At 34.7% G+C, this 12,170-nt stretch overlaps 3 protein-coding genes and 1 long non-coding RNA gene across 5 annotated transcripts; 1 reads left to right on the forward strand and 3 right to left on the reverse strand.

Moving 5' to 3' along the window:
- LOC107622940 (probable mediator of RNA polymerase II transcription subunit 26b) lies at positions 863 to 2,934 on the reverse strand. 2 transcript variants are annotated; one of them, XM_016325021.2, is made up of 6 exons: positions 2,834 to 2,934; positions 2,632 to 2,747; positions 2,483 to 2,510; positions 1,966 to 2,387; positions 1,794 to 1,866; positions 863 to 1,683 (listed from the first exon to the last, which is right to left on the reverse strand). In XM_016325021.2, exons 1-6 carry the CDS (start codon positions 2,916 to 2,918, stop codon positions 1,607 to 1,609), a joined length of 801 nt encoding a protein of 266 aa, XP_016180507.2. In that variant the 5' UTR covers positions 2,919 to 2,934; the 3' UTR covers positions 863 to 1,606. The 2 variants fall into 2 exon arrangements, with proteins under 2 accessions (XP_016180507.2, XP_016180506.2); XM_016325020.2 differs by having other exon boundaries at positions 863 to 1,866.
- On the forward strand, positions 2,156 to 2,850 carry LOC107622941. Its single transcript, XR_001616302.2, has 3 exons — positions 2,156 to 2,287; positions 2,404 to 2,555; positions 2,622 to 2,850. It is a non-coding gene; the product is annotated as an uncharacterized LOC107622941 (long non-coding RNA).
- LOC110268498 (probable mediator of RNA polymerase II transcription subunit 26a) lies at positions 3,008 to 4,315 on the reverse strand. Its single transcript, XM_021114715.1, has 3 exons — positions 3,896 to 4,315; positions 3,350 to 3,418; positions 3,008 to 3,133 (listed from the first exon to the last, which is right to left on the reverse strand). The coding sequence occupies exons 1-3, from the start codon at positions 4,313 to 4,315 to the stop codon at positions 3,008 to 3,010; spliced, it is 615 nt and encodes a 204-aa protein (XP_020970374.1).
- Positions 7,238 to 12,044, reverse strand: LOC107622939 (putative SWI/SNF-related matrix-associated actin-dependent regulator of chromatin subfamily A member 3-like 1). Its single transcript, XM_021113500.1, has 6 exons — positions 11,776 to 12,044; positions 10,331 to 11,468; positions 10,110 to 10,249; positions 9,855 to 10,066; positions 9,156 to 9,420; positions 7,238 to 8,537 (listed from the first exon to the last, which is right to left on the reverse strand). Exons 4-6 carry the CDS (start codon positions 10,041 to 10,043, stop codon positions 8,110 to 8,112), a joined length of 882 nt encoding a protein of 293 aa, XP_020969159.1. The 5' UTR covers positions 10,044 to 10,066; positions 10,110 to 10,249; positions 10,331 to 11,468; positions 11,776 to 12,044; the 3' UTR covers positions 7,238 to 8,109.

Below are 12,170 nucleotides of genomic sequence, written 5' to 3' on the forward strand. Positions count from 1 at the left end.
ATACCCATCACATCATCAATAATTTTATTAACATTAACGATTTTTTAATTTTTTTTACTAAAAATATGAACTCTTTAGTATTTTTCTTTTTATTTTATTACCGAAAAAAGAGTACGGTTTATTATCAACCGCCCCTCTACTACTTGATCTACTTCTTCTTCTTTTTTTTACTGAATATACAGAGGTTCGAATCCGCAATCTCTTAATTGAGTATGAAGAGACTATGCCATTTTAGCTATTATTGCTTCTTAGCTACTACTTGATCTGCTTACATTTAGCTACATGTATTAGTTTTATATATATTTTTTCCTGTATGAATGAATATGATTATTATTTGGTACAAGTACAACAACCGCTCCTATATTGCATGCCTATTAATTCCATTAGCATCATGTTGCAATCAGAGCCACATTTTCTTTCTTTTTGTTCTAGTCTTGAAGCCGAAGTCCTTATTGCTATAAAATGATAATCATCAAAAGACTATAATTTATATAGTGGTATATATTATTGCCCGTTAATTCTTATATTTGGTGTGAACAACATTATATTGCAACTACCCTTTTATTTGAAGTTGCGGCAATGGTACGGTCATTATCATCCAATGTCATTACCATATGGCCCTCATTTCTCGTATATTTTTTATCGAAAATATTTGTTAATAAAAAAAATTAGTCAAAATCAGCTAAAATTTATTTATTTAATATTTATTAATTACAACTAATAAATATTAAATAAGACAATAATTAATAAATATTAAATAAAACAAGTTTTGATTATTTTTTTATATAAACATTACCCATTTTTCATCTTGTCATCATCACTATACATTTTTGTCTTTTTAATTCTGTATTTTTTTAATTTTCTGCAAAGTTTTCCTGCTTAGTTTATTTTTATTCAAGTTTGTTCTTTTCTGTTCTTGTTGTATTCCAAATTTCTATGGAGTTTTCTTGTACTTGTAATCACTTCGAAATTCAGTGAAGTTGTTTATCTAATTTGCAAATCAAAGTTGTTTCCTTTCCTTGTTTATTTTTGGATTCTGCAAAGTTTGTAGCTTCTTTTATTTCATTGATAAAGTAAAAACTTTGATGCATGTAAAATTGGTACTCGCAAGAAGAATATGTTTCGCTTCCAGATATTAAATTTAAAACCATTCTAGATGTTTGCAATTGTTAAAGTTGTCATTGATTTCAATATATGTTCAATCATTTATGTTGTTAATTTGTCATGTACATGTTCTTGAATCCTTAATTTGATCATATTTTATTTTCCATCATGCATGTAGAATAAAATAAAATATCAAATTTGGTATAAAAATAAATTCTAAATAAATAAAAACAAAATAATATTTGAACTTCAAACGAGCATCTTTGTAAAACTTACTTAAGGTTATGAAAATCGAACCGATCATTAGTACGCAGATTACTATCTATCTAACAAAATTCTGGAAACTATCTTACCTTAGCATAAATATGTGCCTGTCAAGAATTTAAAACGCTAACATATAAGTTTGTTAAGATCATATCATATCAAGCATAAATGGTAGATTAAGCTTCCTGATTCAGTTATGGAATCCCAAGAACTAGTTTTGCCTTAACCATCAGTTTTTTCAGTCTTTTTGAGACCTTCTGCTTGCATCTCTAGGAATATGTTGTATATCCGGAATGTACTTTATGATCCTTCTCCCTGTTGAAATTGAAATTCAAAATAAGGTATCAGAAAGCAAGATTTTGTAGTCATTATTGCTGGTTTCCAACTTAGAAAACAAAAAGGGACCATAAAAAAGAGGCACACACTCTTTTCATGTGCTTGGTATCTCTGATGGAGTTTCTTCTTTGAGATTTCAAGTTTCTCATCCAAGTCTGATGCCTGTGGAAAGAAAATGACACATGGCTTTATGTAACATTAAAATTCCAGTTTTCTGTTTTCGCTTCTTATATAAAGAAAAAGACACAGTTGTGTTCTTACTTGGCATTTTAGAGCAGAATTTGACCTATCATGAGCTTTCTTCTTGTCATTCTCAAGTGAATTTGTTTTCTCATTTGGTTCTTTCAATGCAGACTTTTGGAGCTTTATGATAGGGAATGACTCTGATAACTCTTGCCTCAGTGGCAACTCCACTTTTCTTTTGTTTTCTGCTGTTGTGAGTTTCCTCTGCCTTCCATGAATCATATCAACACCACTGCTGTTGTGTGAAGGTCTAAAATCTCTTGGATTGTTTGCAATGGTGATTTGTTGTTGCTTTCTTTTTCGGAGTTTGTTGCGGCGGATTGATGCTGATCCTTCATTGGTAGGTTGTTGCACTTCCATTTTATTCTTCTCTTCTGTTGTTGGAATCCTTCTTTTCTTGCTTTCATGAGGCTTTTCAGGTTCACTGCTAACTTTAGGATCTGTTTTTGCATAAAGAGAAGCACACAACCTTGTTAATGGGTTTCAATTCAACCAGAATGGAGGGAAACCAATACTTTTAAGGTTGTTGACTCACTTCCATCTTCATCTAGTTCCTCAAAAAACTTCAACCAGGAAAGAAAGCGGATCGTCGCGCCATCAGGAGAATAGTAAGAACAAAAAACAGAATTTTATTGTTTTCGCTTTAATGCTGACAAGCTTAAATAATTGTGCAGATTTACGTACGGTTAGAAGTTCTGATGGAGGCATAGTACACACTAAAGCTCCTTCATCCATTGGAGGAATAGGCAATGCATTTTCATCCAAAAGGGTGGAAGATTCAGGGCATTCACTACTCCTTTCTGTGTAAATTTGTGTAAACAAGGTAATCTTATAATCTAGCTAGTATCTAATGCAATTTAAGTGAGCTACTATTAATACCACTAACCTGAAAGTGCAGCATAATCAGCATCACAGTCCTTTATAATCCTCTTAAATATGCTGCAATGATATTTTATCAGGTATAGTTTCATTTGAAAGAAACTACATTTCAACTATACTAAGAAAATCTTAGATAAGTCTTCATATAAGTCCTAATCATAGACTCAATAGTTATCAAAACTCAGATAATAAGGTTGCAAGGACAAAGGTGACATGACTCATACTTAGTAGTCTTCCTTGCTGCTTCAGTAACCTTCCTTGACCAGTGATATTGAAGAACATTCACTGTAGGTCTAATATTTGTAGCCTGAAGAACACAAATTTTGAGAAATATAATGTTTTTTATGGAGAAGGGAAGGAAGTGAGAGATAAATAAAGTCATGATCTATTGCCATCATTGTTGGATATGAAAATTTAGTATTAAGTGCTTCATAATCTGTTAAGAAAACTATTTAGTAGTATTGAATTGGAATAACTTGTAGAAATTTGTGCAATTATAAAACCTAAATCTATGCATACTTACATGTATCTCTCCAACTGATTGAACAATCAATGACAGCACCCTTAACAAATTTATTATCTCTGTCTCTGTCTGTTAAAACAAAATCCATTCAAAATTTAGGACAAATTTATGATTGAAAGTAGACAAGCTTTTTAGAAGAACACTTCAAATTGTGATCATTGCATATATTAGCTATCCCATTGCAAAGTTTCATCTCAAAAAATTCTAGTACTACCTCAGTTATGTTTGTTGTGGTTTTTGAAATGTATCACACAACTAAAAAGGGATAACTGAAAATAGAGGAAAGGAGTTTATTACTTACAAAAATTGTATAAATTTGGGTGTACTAAAATCTTATTTTCATTTTCTGTTTTTATTTTTCGTGTTATCGATTACACGAATTTTGCAAAAATACATAAATAATGAGAAGGAAAAAAAAAATTTTTATTGTTATACTTTTTAGTAGAATTTGAACGTAGAATATACAAAAAATGAAATGAGACGCAAAACCCATTTTGAGCATAACAATTTTTATTAATCTCAGCACAATAAGTTATAATCACTAACCTCTTTGTGATGGTTGTAAAGTCTCTCCTTAATCTCCAAAATATGCCTAATATTATGGTACTCATCCTCAATCCTATTACCCAATTCCTCAGTTTCTTCAATGGTGTAGTTGCTAGTATTTTGGTTAAATCCAATTACCTTTGTATCCCCAACCTTATCATTATTATTCCCTCCATCACGAAGCTTATTACTATTAGCACATTCAATTTTGTCACCCTTAACATTATTATTTGAGTAATGGTAGGTTTCACAGACTTGAAGAACAGAATAAAGTTTCTCCATAATCTTACTCCTTCGGTGCCTGAACATTTTGGGATAATCTAAAGCAGCCACATCAATTGCATTGTGGATTACATCAAAGATGCTACATTCTGCACCCTCAAAATATTTCTTCCACTCTTGATGGCTATCAGAATTCATGGGGACTAAACAAAATTAAATCTTTTCCAAGAAATAAATAAAAAAGAATTCACCTTAGGGAGATTCTGCTTCTGGGGTACTACAGATTGACACAGACATATAGATCAAAATCTACCACTGATATAATCCAAGGGATAACAACAAGACTATACCACAAAGTAATAAAAGTGCAATAAGAAAACTATGATTGGGAAAATAGAGATTCACCATTTGGTGATTTTCATCTGATGATGCTCTTTTGGTATGTCTAGAGTGGATTCTGTGCTATTAATGACATTAAAGAGTTTTTCAATTCATTGACACAGGACACCGTTTATGGAAAAGTTACCATGTAGTGTGGCCTAAGGATAATATGGGAAAGATGTTTTTGAAGCATTTGAAGCTACATTTTCCATCGAATGACTCTCTTCATTCTAATTTCTAAGAGTGATCCTTCTGGTTCTGTATGTTTCCAAAACAAATATCACACTCTTGAAAAGGCTTCAAAGTTCAAACATAACACTCGTGCGAGGGAACTAATTTTTGTCATAAACAATGTTTCATGTATTAAATGGATTTTTTTTTCTAAAATAAAATAAAAATAATAATTATTTTCCAAAACCCCATTTTTTAACTTTAATTTCTCAAATACGATTTTTTTTTATTTAGAGCAAGTTCGGCGCACTCCGGCAAACTCTATAATTTTGATAGAGTTCGCCAATCTCCGACGAAAAACTTCACTCTAAATTCTAAAAAAAATAGCTAACTCAAATTCTTAAACTTCACAATGCACAATGACAACTATTGGAATTTTTAAAAATTTAGAAGAAGTTCGCTAGAGATAAGGCTCACAGTAACCCAAACAAAATATCGTATTCCTGAAATTAAAGTTGGAATATTGGATTTGGAAAAATAATATTTTTTTAATTTTATTTCAGAAAAATCCCTGTATTAAATATTTAGTTGACTTCTATTTATTGTAATACTCTTTTTAAAATTCTTGATAAGGTTATTCTGCTAGCCCCTCTCAGTAATTATCTTTTTAGCCTTTGCTTTCTTTTTAAAAGTCAGCTTGTTTATTATTATTACTAGTGCATTAATATTAATCCACAATTTTATAAATTAAATATGAATAAAAGATTATGGGTTCAACTCTTGGTGTTAAATTTTTTTATATAATAAATTGTATATGATAAAGGGTATCAAAAAAAATTGTGCACTAAATCCCCTCCAATCNNTGTAACTTTTTTTCTTTTTTATAATATTTAAATGATTTTTTTTATTCTGACTTAAAAATATTTGAATTTTATGTTAATTTTTACAGAATTGCTACACATCCAAAGTATTTTTTCATCCAAGTTTATCCAGTAGATCCAATACCAACAAAAATTGAGCGTCATTACACGCGCTTTTTATTCTTCTCCTCCCCGCGATTCTTCTTCTTTTCCCTTGCGCTTCTTCTTCTTTCAAATACACGAATACATCCTCTTCTTCTTTCAAATTCACGAATACATCCTTTTCCTTCGCGCATGCAGATTCTTCTTCTGCTTTTCCTCCTCCTCTTCTTCTTTTTCTCCTCTTTTGTTATCGTCATTACCAACAACACTAACATTTTGTTAATGGATTATTTTTTCAATCGAATTGAATGGAATGCAATTGTTAAATTGAATGAATTGAATGGACGCAAGTGTTCTGAATTGAATTGAATTGATAATCTCTAAATTGTAGACACATTTGTTTTGAAGTTGATTAACGTGTTCGATTCATTATGGAGAAACCTATTTTGAATTTGATTTTATATAATGGATAATGTTCCGTTCATTTAGTACTATACAATTGTTTCACCTTAATAACATGTTCGGTTAATTATGAATTGAATTGAATGGACGCAGGTTTTCTGAATTGAATTGATAATCTCTAAATTGTAGGCACAGGTGTTTTGAATTTGATTTTATATAATGGATAATGTTCCGTTCATTTAGTACTATACAACTGTTTCACCTTAATAACGTATTCGGTTAATTATGTAGAAAGTTATTTTTAATTTGATTTTATATAATGGATAATGTTCCTTTATTTAGTATTATATAATTGTTTCACCTTAATAACATGTTTGGTTCATTATAAATTGAATTGTGTTGAATTGAATGGACGTATGTGTTTTGAATTGAATTGAATTGATAATCTCTAAGAGGAGGAGAAGAAGAAGGAAAGAAGAAAAACCTACGTGTGTAAATTTGGAAGAAGAAAAAGAAGTTTGCATGTATTTCATTGAAAGAAGAAGAAGAAGAAAGAGGAGGAGAAGAAGAAGAAAAGAAGAAGAACTTGTGGGTTGAAGGAAGAAGAAGAAGAAATACGAAGAAAAGGATAAGAAAAAAAAAAAGTAACGCATAATTTAAAAAGTTGTTACAATAACTTGGATAGATATGAATAAGAATTTTACTTTGATGTATAGTTTTATTCTAAATTTCTAATTAATTTTTAATAGGAATGCAATTGAAGTGCTACCATTAAGGAGTGGTCTTATATTGATAAAATATTGAAGTAAATAATAATAGTTCCTTTTCGGCTTTTCCTTCAAGTATATAGATTAAAATGAAACCTACGAATTAATCTGATAGAGTAAATGCATTTGTCATGTGAAGGATACCTTTCCTTTTTTTGTCATTTGTCTACAAAATCTTATTTGTATTTAAAATAGTTAAAATATTATTTTTAGAAATTTATTTTCCAAAGCAATTCTCATATATCATAAATGGCAAGGTCATAGCATTTTCTTTTTCTCAATACAACTATAACACCAACAACCAAAACAAAAAAATAACCAATTAATGCAGTTGAGAATCCGATAACATAAAAGTGGATACAAAATTTAACACACAATCCTGCAATTGAACAAGCACCTAGCAACCATCATTAGTGCTTTGCTAACTCGGAAAAATCTTAAACAAGGGTTGTTAACTTATTATATTGAATATAACTTGAGAATCCAATTAACCAAAAAGAATAGAGATTGCATGAATAAAGCGATGCAGTAAAATACACTACCCAAAAAAACCTGATCTGGCGAAGCAACTATTTTTTTTTTTGGCAAATTATGCCCATAGATTTAACACAAAAGGACAGACTTCGAATTATATCAGAGTTCAATTCCATCATCCTATTTACTATTTAGTAAACCACCAGCATCACCAGCTGAGATTAATCCAACTCTTTAGTAATAGAAATTTGATAACTAAAGAAAATGGACAGACCGTTCTGCTTGCAGGGGCCTTAGGGTTTCAGGTGCAGGTGTAAATATCACGACCACCACCACGGTGTATTTCATGGAGCTATGATGGAATGTGGCTGTCCAGGAAGAGGCAATGGATCGTGTCCATTGCATTAGACAAAAAGAGGCTGTGAGGATTGTTAGATTGGTTGTTCGGGATAGCATTGAGAAAAAGATGCTGATGTTGCAGGAGGAGAAGAAGTCATTTTGTAGCCTGAAGTATAAAGATCTAAATTTCCTTACGTCCATAGAATGACTTCCCCTCTTCTCCTCGTGTAACATCAGCATCTTTTCCTCAATGCTATCCCGAACAACCAATCTAACAATCCTCACAGCCTCTTTCTGTCTAATGCAATGGACGCGATCCATTGCCTGTTCCTTGACAGCCACATTCCACCATGGCTCCATGAAATACCCCGTGGTGGCCGCTGTGAGATTTACACCTGCAGCTGAAACCCTAAGGGGCTTGCAAGCAGAACGGTCGGTCCATTTTCTTTAGTGTCTTGAAATTGATCAATAACACCAGCCCTCTGTTCAGCCGTCATCAAGTCTTGAAACCAGCCTCCTTCAAAGGCACTTCCAATAAAAGTAACACCTTGCGATATTGTGAAAACACAATCGATTTTGCTGTTGGCTTCTGTTCTCTTGATTCTTTGAGAAATTTTATCAACGCAGATGTTTTGGAAGATAACTCTTCATCCGATGATGAGGATGAAGAGGTACTATCAGCTCTAGAAGGCTCGATTGGGGCTGAGAACAAGTCAGATTCAGATAGAGCTCTACGGCAAAGAGGACAACGGGGGGATCCGCTGGATTGTATAATTCTCAGAATACAGACTCGGCAGAAGATGTGACTACAGCGGGTGATAACGATGTTTGCTGAAGGAGAAGAGCAAATTGGGCACTCATAAGCTTCACATTCTTGCAGCGTTTCAAGTAATCTTCGCAACAACAGTGGGTTATTGGAAACATCTGCTTAAAAACAGTATGGTTAGTAGAATATACTAAATGTCATTTTTACCTCTTCTTCACAATTATCACCGAAAATAGATATTTCTATCTGAATCAACATACCAAGACATCATTCATATTGTGAAACCAGGAGCCGAAAAGAACTGTGTATATTCTTTAAAATGTTTTAAGGGAGATTAAAACGAATTCATCCATATTCCAAGATTCAAAACACTGAGCACTCTGGAATTTCATAAAAAGAAATTAATTGTACATCAGACACTAAATTATGTTGAACATTCTGATTCTAATACTGCACTAATCCAGAGAAGTGCCAGTAATTTTCGGGAATTATGACTCAGTCTACAGTGGTAAGTTTGGTGTCTCTTTAAATTTAAGGATCAAAAGTTCAGCATCATGCGTTAAAATTTTGTGAAAATCCTGTTCTCAGGTTTACACTTCCATTTCATGAGAAGGATGTAAATTTACTATAATAAAGTAAGCGACGATCTTGAAGCAGTCACATGGAATTATGGATTATGGAACAGAAAGAGAAAACATGAAAAAGATTGATAAATTGATATAGGAATCTACTAAGTAAATATCTACTGTCTACTGTGTGACAAGGAGAGTATATACCTTCAAGAGTTAAACGGAATGTGTTTGCGAGATCACTGGGGCACAATGCTACATCAGCACAGACTTGGCAAAGATGCAAAATGGTACTTAGTACAGCAGGAAACTTAACTCTTTTGGTATCCTTCCTCATTAAATGCATCACTTCACCTTTTATCCAATTATATACTTTACGTTCTTCTTCATTAAGTTCAACATACAGAATCTCAATAGTTGTTGGTGGCACCCCTAACAATTCATTGTCTTTTGTTCTTCTTAACAAAATTGCCTTCATCAATACATGATGAAACAAGTTGGTAAAACAATCTGAAAGACCGAAACCACTTATACAAGAAACAAAAACCCAAAACACCGAAGAACAATCAATGAAGTTCATCCAGCCCAAAGCCAGAGAACATTGAACACAACTACACAAAGAAATAAGAAAAATGGAAGGCAATATTCCACAGATTTGACCAAATTCTTCACAGCAATACAATCTTAACTCTTCAGTCTCAAGTAATGTGTGGAACAGGTTTAAAATACATGTTATAAACAAATAATGTGCTGAATTCAGCTTAGGCTAATGACGAATGTAATGAAACATAATGCAGCTTATTATGCAATGTAACACAAAGCAACAAAAAGCTTTGATCGCAACAATGCAACACAATTCAGTGGTATGTGAATTCCAAAATATAAGAAATAAAGAAAGATTCATACCTCTAGGCACTGGTGGCCGCTGTCGAGGCCTTGATTTATGGAGCGCTGAATGAACTGGTTCCAACTTTCTCTATTGGAGAATGGTTCAAAATCCAGGAAACTCATGAATGCAAATGCGTCCACGTAGCTATCTTTGGTGGGTGTGGTGGTGACAGCCCACCTCCTTTTGGAATTAAGGTGCATCACCATTTGCCTTCGCCCGGCTCCTGAAAGTTTTATGCCCTCAGCCTAATCCAAAATAATCCTATTCCAAACAACTCTCTTTGCCGGCTACTCGGCCCTTTTATTCTCCAAAGCCAGTGTAGTGTAAGTAGTGAGCACCAAATCGTTAGCCATCAACTCCTCAGCAGCCTTTGTCCTTTTGTTACCATAGTACCTCAAATAAGACGGTGAATCTGAAAAAATGTGATCCTCCAATTGTGAAATCCAAATCGACACCACCGACATTGGACACACAACCAGGGTTGGACCGTTACCTTTATCAAGCGTCACAAGAGAGAGCAAAGTGAGAGTCTTTCCGAGCTCCGTTTCATCAGCAAAGATCCCTCCCTTCCAAGGTTCTAGCATTTTGCAACCTACTCTTTTTTTTAAGAGGTTCAAAAACTCCCCCTGCATTCTCCACCGAAAACGGCGGAAGCTCCTCGCTTTCCTCTCTGTTAAGGAGCCACCATAGCCCTTCCTTCTTGTGCTGCAGAAGCCTCTTCCTCACAATGCTTTCGGGAGGCTCCAGTGCTTTACGATCAGCAGCCAACTTCTTCTCGAGGTCTCTGAAAATGTAGTCCACTGCCTTAAATCTCTTAAGGGCAATGGTTTCCTTAGCCGCAGGCTCCATAAACTCGTTGTTAAGTGGGGTAATTAATTGGCAGCTGCGGATATATTGGGTGATTAAGGAAGAAAGATTGAGACTGGTGAAAATTAATATCTTGCAGGTGATACTTAAGCGGCGGGATTTGTCTATGGACGTCGGGACGACGGCTTTGAGGAGGGTGGGAAATCCAAGGTCCATGAGAGGGGAGAATATTTCGGTAACTGCAGTCTTCAAGGTGCCGAGTCGCCAGGAATGCTTGTTGTAGACGTGGATTACGTTCTCGTACTCCAGGACAAACCTCGTGCTCTCGGAACCATGGACATTGCCGGAATCATTCATGACTACGAGAGCATGAGGCTTGTTAAGAGTCTGAGAATGTAATTCATGTCTACAACAAGCACTCCCGCCGACTCGGCACCTTGGAGACTGCTGTTGTCGAAATACTCTCCCCTCTCATGGACCTTGTAACCCCCATCCTCCTCGAAGCCGTAATCGCGGCGCGCATAGACAGATCTCGCCGCTTAAGTATCACCTGCAAAATATTAAATTTCCCCGTCTCAGTCTTTCCTCCTGAATCACCTAATACATCCGCAGCGGTGGCCACCAACTAATTAGCCCACTTGACAAAAACCACTGCCTTGAGAGATTTAAGAAAGTGGACTACATTTTCAAAGACCTGGAGAAGATGACGTCGTATGATTCATAGCCAACCCCCCTAGTGGGACAAGGCTCTATTGTTGTTGTTGAAATATCATGCACAATGAAGAAATACCATTCCAAATCCCTAGTAATCAGCTTCCACAAGTCTAAAAAACCACATACAAATGAGTTTTAAGATTCTAACAAAAGAAAAAACAAAAGACTTACAGCACAAATTCTAAAGGTTACCATTTATCAATCTAAGACTTACTGTTGATTATTTTTAAAGGTTACCATTTATCAATCTAAGAGAAAAAGAAACACACAGAACAGAACCTAGCCTAAACACATTTACCGCCAGGCGCCAGCAAGTTCTGTTCACAGCAACAATAAAATGGCTAATGATATTCATATTCTGTTAACAACAACAATACAACACAACTTTAAAGAACGCAAAGAATAGAGAAAACAAACCTGTCCGAAAGCGATGGGGAGGCAGCAGCGAGGACAAGGACGCGACGAACGACGAGGACGCGACGGAGACGCACAGGAGCAAGGACGGCGCAGCGTCGGAGACGCACCGGAGCCGGCGATAGAGACTGAGAGACTTGTGAGGAACAGGGAATTAGGGTTTTAGGGTTTCGCGCTGAGGTTCCCGAAGGGAGAGTGAGAGTGAGAGTGGGTCGGATGTAGAATTGAGAGTGAGAGTGAGAGTGAGTCTGTTGGAGTCCGTTGGAGAAGAGTGAGAGAGTCCCCACACGCGCATTTGAAGAAGACAGAGTTCCGAGGGACTGAGAGTCCAATAATAACTTACCATGTGGCAAGTTTTTTAAAATAAAGAAAAAAAGACAACTCAATTTCTGATTTTT

The sequence above is a fragment of the Arachis ipaensis genome, chromosome B10, assembly GCF_000816755.2.
Source record: "Arachis ipaensis cultivar K30076 chromosome B10, Araip1.1, whole genome shotgun sequence".
In the NCBI taxonomy this organism is placed as follows: Eukaryota; Viridiplantae; Streptophyta; class Magnoliopsida; order Fabales; family Fabaceae; genus Arachis; species Arachis ipaensis.